At 35.7% G+C, this 14,938-nt stretch overlaps 2 protein-coding genes and 1 long non-coding RNA gene across 3 annotated transcripts in view; all 3 read right to left on the bottom strand.

Annotated features, from left to right (window-relative positions):
- Positions 1–14,938, bottom strand: part of LOC149543396 (protein phosphatase 2C and cyclic nucleotide-binding/kinase domain-containing protein) — a 119,271-nt gene that overhangs the window by 66,795 nt on the left and 37,538 nt on the right. The window lies entirely within an intron of this gene.
- Positions 4,797–5,554, bottom strand: LOC149543398 (uncharacterized). Its single transcript, XR_016355633.1, has 3 exons — positions 5,417–5,554; positions 5,095–5,318; positions 4,797–4,984 (listed from the first exon to the last, which is right to left on the bottom strand). It is a non-coding gene; the product is annotated as an uncharacterized LOC149543398 (long non-coding RNA).
- On the bottom strand, positions 5,622–9,313 carry LOC149543397 (uncharacterized). Its single transcript, XM_089798190.1, has 3 exons — positions 6,434–9,313; positions 6,017–6,288; positions 5,622–5,847 (listed from the first exon to the last, which is right to left on the bottom strand). Exons 1-3 carry the CDS (start codon positions 7,171–7,173, stop codon positions 5,729–5,731), a joined length of 1,131 nt encoding a protein of 376 aa, XP_089654316.1. The 5' UTR covers positions 7,174–9,313; the 3' UTR covers positions 5,622–5,728.

Below are 14,938 nucleotides of genomic sequence, written 5' to 3'. Positions count from 1 at the left end.
TAATGATCATTTAGGCTTTATTTTTAGTTTGTCTCACTTAAGTCTGTTTTAATACTACGTTATAATTAGCATTTGTAAACTCTATTAGGGCCCGGTTGGCAAGCAGAATAGGAATAGGGGAATAGGAATACGTATTCTGGAATAGAAAATGGGGCTACGTATTTCTGTTCTCTATTTGGTTCAGCCAATATTTGATGGGAATTTGCGGACCCCAAAATTTATGTTTTCTAAAATATAAAAAAGTGAAATAGGAGTACATATTCCAATAACAACTATTTGGGTGGAATTGCAAAACCCCATTTTTAGGCCAAAATTGGAATACGTATTCCTATTTTACTTTGTATTCCAATTCCATTTTGGTGCATCCAAACGAGGAATTCAAAAATTTTGGAATTTACCTATGCCTATTCCGCTTGTATTCCGCTCGCCAAACGGGCCCTTAATGAGTTCATTGCTAATGCAATATTATCCAGTTTTCTTCCATTCATCTGATTTTCACGATGTCATGTTTGAATGAGTATTGACAATGTGAAAATCATTCCCACATCCTCATAAGGAAGCACCCTCCCATGCCTAGTTGATGTAGCGAAGCAAGGATTGGTTAGACTCACCCCATCATCAACATTATCTTAAATTCTTAGAGATTAGATTAGATTCTCTAAACCCTTATCCCTTTCCAATTTGTTTGTGTGAAATAGTTGACACAATTGATGCCCATTAAATGAACAATGCAAGTCCCTTTGTAAGGACCAACATATCACATCACAAAACTAATCACACAATTCAAATACATAGTCTAGTATATGAGCATCCTTATTCAAGAGAGAGTCAGAGATTTGGTGTTTCATCTTGGAATACTATGTAATTGATTTTATATGTTGTAACAAAACTCACATCAACAAGTCCAAGGGTGATAAGATTACGACATAGAAATATTGTCATTAGTAATTTTAAATGTCCTTCATGTTCTAGTTCTGGCCACATAGACGGCAACCCACTGTTTAGTAATATTACTTAGCTCAATATTTGAAGATGTATAGATATTACCCTCCTCTTTACAAAAAAACTACTTGTATTCCTAATTTTATATTATTAAGAATAACAATAGAATTCCATACATGTCCTAGTTCAAGTTATTGGGATCAATGGTGCTATTCACCTTGCAATCCTTGTATTAAACTATACTAATTTTTTTATTTGATAGTCAATTAATTATGTGTACATTCCCAAATTGAATGTGGAGGACCAAACTTGAGAATCCACATAAGTTAAGAATATCTATAATTAAATATTGTTATTTTAAGTGATTTGGAATATCTATGCAAGTTGCATGATATGGGGATCACTGGATGCTCAGGAAGAACTGTATAGGATTTTTTTGACGAATAGTGCTGTTAAAAGTGTAAGAAGCATCAATGACATTGTAATAAAAGAAAACATCATCGATAATGTGTAAAATATTGGTTGACTTTTCTAGACATGGGAGTTGTTATTTTATCTTCCAATGGGTTGATTTTGTCCTTGAAGTTGCGTGACCAAGTTCATGAAAGGTCGTGTCTTTTTAGGACTTAGGATATTATTTTGTCAACCAATGGGGTGTTTGTTAGCATGAATGCTGATGGTATTCCTGTGGATGAGAATCCTAGCATTATTGGAGACATGATTCATAGGTTGTGTGTTGCATTCATGACTGTGTTTGTTATTCGTGTCAACATACTAGTATTTCTACGAGAGCAACAAAGAAGCAGACAAAGATTGAGGTCATGAGGTTGGAGTATTGCAAATGAGGCTGTGAGCAGTGGACAACATGGTCTACAGAGTGTCCTAATGATGTGGTAATTGCGCACGTGGAAATATGAAAATAGTCGACAATTATTCGAGATTTACTGAAGACAACTTTCAAACAAAGTTCCTAAGAAACAATTGCTAGTATTTTGATTATACCTCCTATAAGAGATAGAATATGATTTAACGAACTTGTACAGAGGTAGAAGACATTATGAAGATGCGGTGGTCAAATGCGCACATCCAGATGAGCAACGTGTAAAGTGCTATGAAGATTGTGAGCTGACAATTTGATTGTAATTTTGAAAAGTTGAAATATTGTAATGTAACGTGTAATGTAATATTTTAAGGTGGACCTATATTATAATTGTAAATTGGGAAAGCCCCATGGCCAACTCAATAATTTGTTTTAGGACTTGGTATAAAGGGAAGTTGTTTTCTTGTAGAATGTGATCCAAGTGGATTTAAGATCCAGTGTGGATATTTGATGTAATACGAGTATGTGAACTTCTATGTGAGATCCAATGAACCTGATATTGAATATATTTTGATGAGAGAAGTGTTTGGTACCATTAAGGCATGGTGAGCAGACAGAGAGATTGTATTTGGAAAAGAGGTTGTTGTGCACAGTTGCTTATTGGTATTGTTCTAAAAAGAATATTACTATAGCCTATTGGATAGTGAGTCCGATGGTCTTGCCCCTAAAGTTGTTTAGACAATGGGTCCTTTCGTCTTCCACAACTCCTAACAGTGTCGGCACAACTCCTAACAAGGATTCAAAGTCTCTTAACAAGAATTGATATGCACTAAATGTATTTCATTGACTCCTAAAAGGGTCCATCCTCTTACAAGGAACTTAAACATTAGCACATCATTTTTTGGGTACTATCCTCACAGAGATTTTTCTTCTGATCAAGGGTTTCCCTAGTTAACAAATCCGGTGTTATTGTGTATGATGAACTTGCTATGGTCGTTGCACTTATTGATTACATGTTTCAGATTTGTTAAAATTGATAAAAGTTGTTTTAATTGAATAATTGATTCACCCCCTCCCCCCCTCTTAGTTATCTTGGTGAACTTTACTTTCTAACAATTGGTATCAAAGCATCAAGTCCTTGAAGGAAAAGCTTAACAACTTGAGGAGATCTATGGCGAGTCATTTTAGAAAAGAAAGTCTGAAGTTTGATGGAGTTAATTATGACAGTTGGAAAGAGAAGATGAAGACACATTTGCTATGTTTGGGCCTAGGATATTGGCCGCTAACTAAAAGCAAGAAACAAGTCGTTGAAGAAGAAAAGCTTGAGGAATGTACTAAGCCTCAAAGAGAATTGTTTGTGCAATATGCTTGCTAGAGAAGCACTTCTAACAGCTCTTCTTGAAAATGAGTACAATCAAGTAAAATCTTTAAGTTTAGCATATGAAATTTGGAATGTTATGGAATTTACTTTTGAAAGTTATAAGCGTGCTAGAAAGGTTAGATTACAGAATTGGATATGTTTATTTCAAGAAACTAAAGTGATGAAAGATGAATCTGTAAGTAGTTATTTTAGTACAATATCATAAATTGTTGCAGGAATTAAGGATTGTAATGAAAAGAAATATGAAGATGAAATTGTATGGAAGATCTTGAAAACTTTAACACCTGCATATAAGCAAATATGCACAGATGATTGAACAAGTTATACCTTGCATGGAGAATTTCACAAGAGAAACTCTTCTTCGAAAATTGGAATCAGCTAGGATTAGTTTGAGACAAGGTGAAGATTTGCCTAGAATTGAAACTGCTTTCGGCGCATCAAGTGTTCAACCTACATTGACAAGAATGTGCAAGTACTAGTGGAGATTATACTAACAGCAACAAAGGAAAATTAGAAGAAGACAAGAAGGAATTGCCCTACTTGTGAGAAAAGAACCCGAAGGTAAGAAAATCTTTAAATCATACTTGGAAAACTCGCCAAATGCAAAAACTCGCCAAGCCCCCCAAAAGTTTAATCGGAAAAAACTCGGCGATTTAAAAAAAAAAACTCGGGAAAAACTCGGGAACCTAAAAAACCGCTGAAATTTAATTAAATATACATTTATTTTGCAAAATTTAATGAGAAGATGAATCTAATAAGTTAATTAAAGACAATACAAAAGAAAGAAACAAAGTTTAGATATATATAAATGCATAATGCATACAAAATTGCATTCTCATGCAAAATGCTCATGGTAGGAAGCAAAATAGTAAATTACTAAATAGTTTCAATCTATCAAACTAGAAGTAAATACTAAAAGTCTAAATACATCAATACAATGTCAATCACATCTTCCTCTTTCCACTTGCACTACCAGGAAAGCGAGGGGGTCTAGTCCTGGAAGAAGTGCCCCGCACTAGGATAGGGCGTGAGCTGCATGACTGTGAACTCTGTGGCTGTGGCCCCTCGCTCAACGTCCCTACTGACTAGCTCGGCGTCCTAGAAGAGGATGCATCTCCTCCTAATGGTAATGCCTGATCCTCGCCTGAATCATCATCATCCTCGTCCTCATCCTCAATGTCATCCATAGTGAACTAAAAATCAGTGTTAGCCTCCCCCTCCATGGCCTGCCTCTCCAAATCAGCGATCTCATCTGGTGTAAACAATGGACTTGGCTCCTGTGCTATCCAATCAGAATAAGGATCTATCTCATCTAGATCAAGCGGACCAAGTAGTTCTAAGAGTTGTGCCTTTTTTATGCGCAACTTAAGATTATAGTGCACATAAACAAGATCATTAAGCCGTTTTTGAGTCATTCTGTTTCTTTTCTTTGTATGGATGGACTCAAATAAGCTCCAATTGCGCTCACAATGGGATGAGCTACAAGGTTGGGATAGGACTCTGAGAGCAAATTTCCTTAAATTGGGGGTATTGCCACCCCAACTTGCCCACCAAGCATATGCAAAACAAAATTAAAAAAGTTATAAAGCAATAAAAAAAAAATCAAAAGCACAACTTATCAATTAGCAAAAGTTTTAAAGTTTGATGCTTTACCTAGTGCTTGAGTAGATCTTGCTCTCTTTGCTAGCATAGAAGAGAAAAAAGGACCCCTTGATTCCACATAGATTTTTTGTTCGGTCACAATAAGGTCTCTCTCCTCTTCACTTGATATCATTCTCTCAATGCATTTAGAGAGACCTTCCATGACCTCTCCATTAGGATCTGAGTAGGAATCATCAGCCCTAAAACAAATAGAAAATGATATCAAGTCTTACTACACAATCTTAAAAAGTAAAGTAAAATAAAGACTTATTAAAATCCCAACTTCAAGGACAATCAATTATCATAGTACCTAAATTTGGGATTGAGGAAGTAGCCTGCTGCATGAATAGGTTGGTGGAGCATATTGTTCCACCTCCTATCAATTATTTCCCAAATGGGATCAAATCTGAGACTGTCCCCGTGATAGTAACTTCTAACAGCCTCTTTCGCCCTATCCATGGCCTCATAAAGACCTCCCATTGGGGATTGCTACCCATCACATGTGCGCAAGACTAGAACCAGGGGCAGAGACATCTACATTTGAAATTTGAAAAATACAAATTAGTTAATAACATAGTAAGTTATGAATTGATAATGAAACTTGAATAAACCATAGTAACATAGTAAGTTACCTCCACAATCTCCTTAGCCTTTGCAAAAAAGCTATCATCAAAGACTATTCGTGCCACAGCCTCTCCTTCGGGCTTCTTTGAGTAAGGTGAACTTGTGAAGCAACCCAATCAGCACACACAAACATTTGCTTCAAAGCCAATATGTGGTCAAGAATACTTTGCAACGTCAAGAAGACCGTTGCAAACCTTGTCATAGTAGGTCTCATCAAATCTTTGCCTTTAGTGGCTTTTCTCATCAAACTGAGAACTCATGGGTGATTATAGATATATTTCGTGACTCGCCTAGCATCTTCCACAACTGGACTCACCCAATCAAGTTTTCCTATGTCTCACCCAATCAAGTTTTCCTATGTCCTCCAAAAGAAGGTCAAGGACATGTGCTGCACAAGGTGACCAAAAAAGTGTGGGATGCCTCTCTTGGAGGATTCTACCTAAAAGATTAGCAAAAAATAAATAATCAGTAACAAACTTTCCATATTTAGTATTTACAAATTACATCAAATCTAAATTGAATAATACCATAGCATTACATTCATGATTCATATTGATTCAAATATAAAAAATTAAATCTACCTGCTGCCACATATGCTGTTGCATTACCTATGATTATTTGCACCACATTCTCTATTCCCACCTCCATGACAACACTCTCCAACATTAAAGCCAATGTGGCTGCATTTTTCACTTTGTTGGAGGCATCGACAGATTTCCAAAACACCACATCATCTTTGCAAGCAATCAAGAAGTTAATAATGGTTCTACTTCTTCCATTTGTCCACCCATCAGATAAAATGGTGCAGCCATACTTCTTCCACTCTTTCTTTTGGTCTTCTATCAACAATGTTGCCCTACCAACCGCTTTGTCAAGCAACCTACAAAATTTAGATGTAATATTAAATAAAGTGTAAGTGTTAGTAAAAAATTAGGAAATAAGTTATAACAATTAAGATTTAAAATATAACAATGAACTAAAGTGAATCACAATTATTTACAATTACTAAATAGTAAAATACTAACCTTCCACTCATATCCTTGCGATTAGGCGGCTTGTACCCTTTGCTTGATATTGTCATTGCATTCACCATATTGACCCAATAGGGACTATCAGCGGCATTCATTGAGATATTGTTGAAAAACCAAAAATCAGCTGCTGCAATATCAGTTTGCTCATGCACCTCCTTAAACCATGCAGTGCCCTCTAATGATGGCTGTGCTCCAAGTGTGTTCCTGGGCACAAAATAACCACCTATCCCTGATGGGGATCCAGATGGTGATGATGAAGAAGTAGGAGATGTAGAAGAAGTGGAACCGGTAAAAGAGAAATTTTGTTTGCGGATCCGTGGGCCACGAAGAGATCCTGGTATGTTCTCAAGTGCTTCTTCTTCCTCTTGCATATCAAAAGGAGCTCCTTCAGATTCAGCTATGGCTGCCCTCATAGCTAATTTTGCCCTCTCCCTATTCAATTTTTTCTCTTCAGTAGCTGCAAGTAGGGCATGGATGAATCTTTTTTCTTCATCAGTTACCTTGAGACAAGGATTTGAGTCATGTTTCTTTATGCCTGCAAGGTGGTATTTGAGGTGGTTTATGCCTCCAGAAATAATTCTCTCACAGGGAATGCATATCACCTTCCCAATATCAGTGTGACTTGGAGCTTCATAGGCATACCGCCATGCCTTATCTCTTGCATTTTTAGGCCGAGTGCCTATATATCCAAATGGGCATAGTGTTTGTGGCCACTCTTCTTGCGGGTTTGTCATGTTTTCTTAATGCTTGTCCACTGCCCTACACATAAATAATTAAATTTATAGAAAAACGAATAAACAAAGTTAGAACTTAGAGTTAGAACTTAGAAGCTAGAAGTTTAAAACAACTAGGGTTTCAACTTTCAAATGATTTGAAATCATTTACAAACAACAACAAAAACAATAAAAGCTTTGCTTAAAACTATAAAAAGTTTTCAAACAATGATAAGATGAACATACCTGGAAAGAAATTTCTCTTCTAAATTCGGTTAGAATCCTCCAAAATCCACTCCAATCTACCTTTAATCACTTGCAATCAGCTAAAACCTTCTTTGCTCCACACAAATGAAAGAAACAATGCATTTTGACCTATTTAGGCGTCATTGGCTGCGGGTTCCCTGAACTGCGAGTTTTTTACATTAACTCGCCGAGTTTTTGGACTCACGCCGAGTTTTTTGACAGGCGAGTTTTTGGGCGATTTACTCGACGAGTGTTTAAAACTCGCCGAGTAACCAGCGAGTCTTCCATCTATGCTTTAAATGTTGGACTTGTGATGAATATGGTCATTATCTTTCTAAGTGCCCCCTAAGCGAGTAGAGAAGTCTATAAGGAAGTTCAAGCCTTGGAAAACTAGAGAATATCTTTATGCAAATAATGAGGAATTAGAAGCTAGTGTGGAAAGATTTTTGAGTGAACGTGATGATGAAAGTGATGAAATAGGATTTGTTGCAATTAAGGAGGAAAGTCCTGAAAAAAAGAAGTTAGAAGAGGAAAAAGCATCAGTGTCACAAGATGAAATGAAGAAATTTGATTGGATCATAGACAATGGTTGTTCACATCATATGACTGGAGATATGAACAATTTCGTTGAATTCAACAATTGCGATAAAATATTTGTTAGAGTTGGAAACAATGCAACTTGTCACATAAAAGGAATACGATCTATTACTCCCAATTGAAAAACTAACACTGATGATGTTTATTTTGTTAATGGTTTGAAATGTAATCTTTTGAGTGTTGGACAGCTAGTTGACAAGGGATATTGGTTACAATTCATAGAGAAGACATGTATTATCAACGATAATGATGGTAAGTTGATTGGTACTGGTACACGGACAAGAGGTAATGTTTTTCACTTGAATCCTAACGAGAGGACATGTTTAGTTGCTAAAGTTGATGACAATTAGTTATGGCATAGATGGTTTTGTCACATAAACTTTGATAATATTGTGAAGATCAGTATTGCACTTGTTGTTAGAGATTTGCCTAAAATTGTGAAGCTTACTAACATGGTATGTTAGTAATGTGTTATGGCGAAACAGAAGAAAAGTTCTTTAGCAAGCAAAAAGCTTATTACATCAGCAAAGTTGGAGATTGTACGCACAGACTTGAGTGGTCCTACAAAAACAAGATCATTCTCTGGCGAAAGGTATTTCATGATTCTTGTTGATGATTTCACTAGGATGATGCGGGTAGCATTTCTTAGAGAGGAATTTGAAGCATTTGAGAAGTTTAAAGTGTTTAGGAATAGAGTTGAAAATGAATCTAGTTTGAAGATTAAATATATGAGATCTGATAGAGGTCGAGAGTTTACTTCGAATGAGTTTAACATTTTTTGTGAACTGAATGGCATTAAAAGACAGCTTTTAGCCCCTAAGACACCTAAATAAAATGGTATAGCAGAGAGGAGAAACAGAGGCAGCAAGAGCTATGATGTTTGAAAAGGATGTGGTAAATATATTCTGGGCAAAAGCAGTAAATACAACAGTATACACCATGAACAGAGTACAGATCAGACAAGGTACACGTAAGGACCCCTATGACTTGTGGTTTAGATGCACCTTTAGTTAAGTATTTCAGAATTTTGGAAGTAAGTGTTACACTGTAAGAGAAGATGGCATTGGTAAGTTTGATACAAGAAGTGATGAAATTATGTTTCATGGTTATTCATCGAAAAGAAAAGCATACAGAAGTTTTAATCAGACAACTAAGACTATTGTTGAGAGCACAAATGTTAAAGTTGATGAGAAGTTTAGAGTTCAAGTAAGAATGCTTGATTATAATTCTGATGAAGCGACTAATCCAAAAAAAAATGTTGAGTTGTTTCATAAGACTGGCACTGATTTTCAAAATGACATACAAATTATGCAACTGAGAGAAGAACCAAGGAGTGAACCTAAAGCTGAAGTCAAAGTTGAGATGGTGACACCTAATAAGAATCTGCTAAAGAATCACCCTGTTGATATGATTATCGAAAGCAAAGACAAAGGAGTGATGACAAGGAATAACGTACAAAGAAAGAAAAATGTTTAATTTCACAATTAGAAGTGTTGATGAAGCTAGTAGAGATGATTTTTGAATTAAAGCTATGAGAGAAGAATTAGATCAAACTGAAAATAATGATACTTGGGAATTGGTTTCTAGACCTAAGGATAAGAATGTTATTGGAACTAAGTGGGTATTTAAAAATAAGATGAATGAACAAGGTGAGGTTGTGAGAAATAAATCAAGACTAGTATATAAAGGTTATTCACAACAAGAAGATATTGATTATGAGGAAACTCTTGCACCTATTAGTAGAATAGAAAAAGTTAGAATGTTTTTGGCATATGCGACTAACAAGAAATCCAAAGTGTATCAGATGGATGTCAAATCAGCATTTCTAAATGGAGAATTTGAAGAAAAAATTTACATTGAGCAACCCGAAGGTTTTCCTTTGACAGAGGGAGATATGGTTTGTAAGTTGAAAAAAGCATTATATTGCTCGAAACATGCACCTAGAGCATGGTATGCGAGATTGGATAAATATTTTGCAAAACTGGGATTTGCTAAATGTACTACGGACAATAATTTATATTTGGAGATTGAAAATGGTTTACTAATTGTTGAAGTGTTTGTGGATGATATAATCTTTGGAGGAAATGATGAAGCAAGTGAAGTATTTGCTGGTGAGATGAAGAAAGAATATGACATGAGCATGATTGGTGAGATGAAGTATTTCATGGCTATTTTCATATCTATGACTGGAGGATTGCAATATCTAACACCTACTAGACCAGATATCGCTAATGCAATTGGTATAGTGGCAAGATTTCAAGTTGATCCTAAAGAAACTCATTATGCAGCAGTAAAGAGAATTTTCAGATATTCATAGGGTACATCTAATTTTGGATTGTGGTATGATAGATCAAATTACTTTACCTTATGTGCATACACTGATGCAGATTGGGTAGGTAGTGTGGATGACAGAAAGAGTACAAGTGGTTGAGCAATTTTCCTTCGAGGAAGCTTAGTTTCTTGGCTAAGCAAGAAACATGACTATATTTTGCAGAGCACAACAGAAGCAAAGTATGTAGCAACAGCAAATAAATTGTAATCAGATCATTTGGATGAAACAAATGTTGAAGGACGTTGGAATTGAGTTTACAGAGCCTCTTATCATACATTGTAATAAAACAAGTACAGTGAGTATATCGAAGAATCCTGTTTTATATTAAAGACAAAGCATATATCTATTATCACATTTTAAGAGAGAAACTTGCAGAGAAGGAGATCAAATTGGAATATATCTGTACAAAGGAGCAAATAGCAAACATATTTATGAGGTCTTTTGCCAAGGATACATTTGAGTACTTGAGGGGTATGCTTAGGGTTATGCCCCTACCTACTTCTGAGTAGTTGATGCAAAGATTGCAACAGTCCAGTGGTAGCAGAGCACTATTTCATTGTCTGGACCAGATGCTTGATACTTCCTCTATGTTGGAGTATCTGTGTTTGAGCTGAGTCATGAAGGACTCTTAGTAACTGGTATTTAACAATGTATTTGGACACTTGAGCTTATTGAAAATCTTATGCACCAAAACATTGATGTCAATGGGGGAGAGATACACATGAAAAATATCTTATGTTATATATGATTGGGAGAAAGTGTACATGAAGATTGATGAATATTGATGGCAATGGGAGAGAATATCAATGGGGGGGAAAGATGTTACAGAGAGAGAGATTTGATTGACGAAGAGGATTTAAAAAGATGCTAATGTATGGGGTAGATTAACGCCTTATGCATGTTGATTACAATGTCGTTGAGCAAATGCAGCAAAGACACCTGGTATTCATGTTAATAAGATGTTTTTTATCCATGTTGCCATCAATGCCAAAGGGGGAGATTGTTAGCATGAAAGTTGATGGTACTCCTATTGGGGAGTATCTAACATTGTTGGAGACATGATTCAGAGGTTGCGTTGCATTCATGATTGTGTTTGTCATTGATGTCAACATACTAGCAATTCTGTCAGAGTAACAAAGAAGCAGACAAAGATCGAAGTCACCAAGTTCAAGTATTACGTATGAGGCTATGTGCAGTTGAGGACATGTTCTACAGAGTCCTTATTATGTGGTTAACTGTGCATGTAGAAATATGAAGATAGTTGACAAATATTTGAGATTTATTAAAGACAGCATTTAGACAGAGTTCCCGTGAAACTGTTGTTGGTATTTTAAATATATCTCCTAACAGAGATAGAATCTGGTTTAGCAAACTTGTTTAAAGGTAGACGACATGATGAAGATGTGATGGCCAAACACGCACATCCAAATGAGAAGCATGTGAATTGTTATGAAGATTGTGAAGTTGAAATATTGTAATGTAACGCGTAATGTAATATCTTAAGGTGGTCCTATATTATAATTGTAAATTTGGAAAGCCCTGACTCAATAATTTGTTTTAGGACTTGGTATAAAGGAAAAAGTGGTTTTCCTTGTAGTAAAATGTGATCTAAGTGGATTCGAGATCCACTACGAATATTTGATGTAATGTGTATGCGAACTTGAATGTGAGATCCAGTGAACCAGATATTGAATATATTTTGATGAGAGAAGTGCTTGGTATGGTTAAGGTACGGTGAGTAGACAAAGGGACTGTATTTGGCAAAGAGGTTGCAGTGGGCAATTGCTTATTGGTATTGTTCTGAAAAGAATATTACTAAAGCTAGTTGGACAGTGAGTTTCGTGGTCTTGCCCCTGAAGTTGTTTTACAATGAGTCCTTCTGTCTTCCACAGCTCCTAATGGGGTTGTCAAAACTCCTAACTGGGTTGGAATCTCCTAACAGGGATTGATATGTATTGAATGTATTTCATTGTCCATCCTCTTACAAGGAACTTATATATTAGTACATTATTTTGGGAGTACCATCACCAGTGAGGTTTACCCTCTGATCATGGGTTTCCCTAGTTAACAAATCTGGTGTTATTGTGTATGGTGATGCTGCTATGGTTGTTGCACTTATTGATTACATGTTTCACATTTAATAAGATTGATAAAAGTTGTTTCAATTGGATAACTGATTCACCCCCTTGCCCTCTCTCAGTCATCTTGGTGGACTTTACTTTCTAACAGTGTTTGTGTCCTTTAAAAAAGTTGGGGAACCACAAAAGGCTAGAAACATCTTACAAGATGCTTGTAACTCCCAAACACATGCCATGAGATATCTTTTGTGCATGTATACTGCTTGGCTCCTAGTTTGAGACCATTGCATTGAAAACCATATATAATTTGTGTATCATGTTTGCCTATATATTCAAACCATGGAATTATAATTTGCATGTTGTTTTACAAGTCATGTTGCTATTAGAATGCTACAAAAGTAAAGTAAGTTGTGTTGATGTAATCTACATATATATTAAGTACAAGCTTGTCCTCACTTTGATGGTAGGAATTCAATTCAAAAAGGTTTTCCCTACATATATCAATGTTCTTATAGTATTCAATGTTTTTAACTTCCGCTATGTTTTTTTCTATATTCATGCATTCTCTATCATTAATAAATTTGTGAGTACTAAGGATCAAAAGTTTTTACTATAGTTAACCTAGATTATCAACCCAAGCCACATAGACAACAACCAACCATACGCAGCAATTTTACTTGTAGGAAAATTTAAGATTTGTCAAGCTTCCTCCTCTACTTAACAAAGAATATGTAACTTTCATTTCTCATATGTATTACCCTCAACTCTGCTTAAGCTTCTTATTCACTATCAGAGCAAGAACCTTGATATTCTTAATTTCTAGGTGAGCTATAATATAAGCTCAAACAATAGATATTTGTTGTTCCATACTCAATATTATAAAAGTCTAAGATTGTAAGGTTGGAAGGTTAATTACTAGGTTTACCCATATCCTTATCCTTTGTCTATCAGATTATCAAGATAAACAATATCTTATGAATAATACCAACAAGAAGGAAAGAAAGAATAGGCAAATCAAAATCTCTCAAAAGTCCGAACTCTATGTATGAAAATTGGCTTATTGAAGGAGGTCTATGACATCTACATTAATTAAATTTTAAAATAAAGCGTTCAATGGGTTTAATATGTAAAAGTTTGAGTTAAAAAGGTGAATTTGTTTACTTATTGTACCTTCCTAAAAAGTTCAGACAAATAAATGGATGCTTTATTAGGACAAATTGGAACCCTTTTTGGTGATGTTGAGGCCCAAATGCTCATTATGCTTGATCTCAACAACCTATTCTTCATTCTCTTGCATCTTCTCACCTATCCCAACACCCAACCCTAATTTTGAACTATTGTCCAAGGTATATTATGCCATTGATGTCCTATTCTTAGGACAGAATGCCAATGGTGTCCTATCCCATGACTGGGGCTCAAATTTGGCCAAGAGCCCTATGTTGAGGTATCTTTCTCCCATGATGACCAAGTAGAGGGATTCTAAATCAAGAAAGAAGAGTCTACAATCACATTTTCACTCCTTCATTACAAGCAATTATCAAGCATATATACATTCAAGATCTAGGAGTGGCATTCCTATTCCTATGCTTTTGAGAGGCATCCTTGATTCTACATTATATTATAAGGTCAACTTCCTTGATTTTGTGCACAATCAAGTTTCATGGATACGAGTGAATCCTACATCCGTCTATGAGGATTTATGCAGTGTGAATCTAATATTTATCTTTTTACATACTTCCCTTTATGCAATTTCATTCCATTCTTAAGGTTGGTTCCTACACAGGGGTTTGACCAAGGCACAACCCTTTAGCCAACCTTTTCCCAATTTTTCTATGTAGGAATAAGTTACAGAGTTGTTGAACAAAATATGGAAAGATTGGATACAGTCGGAGGACCCCAAAAATTTCAGGTGAAGGACAATTTCCTGCCTCGTTCCCTGCATTTTCAGCTCAGATTTCACCCACGAGTCAGATCTGTGCACTGGTTTCCGTTTATGTACATTTTTGCTCTCTGTTGATTCGTGTCAATCTATCATTTCCAGTTTTTCAGTCACTTGTCTATTTTATCATCTACATTACATCATTTCTATTTTCATCATTGCATATACAGAGAAAGATCACTATCCCATTCAGCTTGAAGCTCCTCCTGAGCCTAGAAGGGCATCTTCCATCCGAAAGTACAAATGTAAAATGAAGAGGTGATTTACCTATTTACATTGCTTCCCTTTCCCACATGCACACCTACAAGTAAGAAGATTAAATATGACATTTTCCATTCTAATGTCTCTTCATATTTCCTTATAGGCTGAAGATAGGTATGAAAGATAATGAGGAGATAAATACACGGAAGCAAAAAATTATAAAAATTATAAATACACGGATTTAACTACTATTCAGCATCAGTTGGTTTTCCATAAATATGCTGCCTTTCCGCTTCCTTAAAAGATGTTATATTCAAAGTCACCACACTTTGCTCACTATCCAGCATTTCATTTTCATGAGTTTGTAAGCATATCGCCTAAGCAGTTGTGGGA

Source organism: Cupressus sempervirens, chromosome 8 (genome assembly GCF_028749045.1).
Source record: "Cupressus sempervirens isolate cs-2001-9-10 chromosome 8, ASM2874904v1, whole genome shotgun sequence".
In the NCBI taxonomy this organism is placed as follows: domain Eukaryota; kingdom Viridiplantae; phylum Streptophyta; class Pinopsida; order Cupressales; family Cupressaceae; genus Cupressus; species Cupressus sempervirens.
Note: the sequence above shows the minus strand (reverse complement) of the source record. Positions and strands in the feature narration are given on the sequence as shown.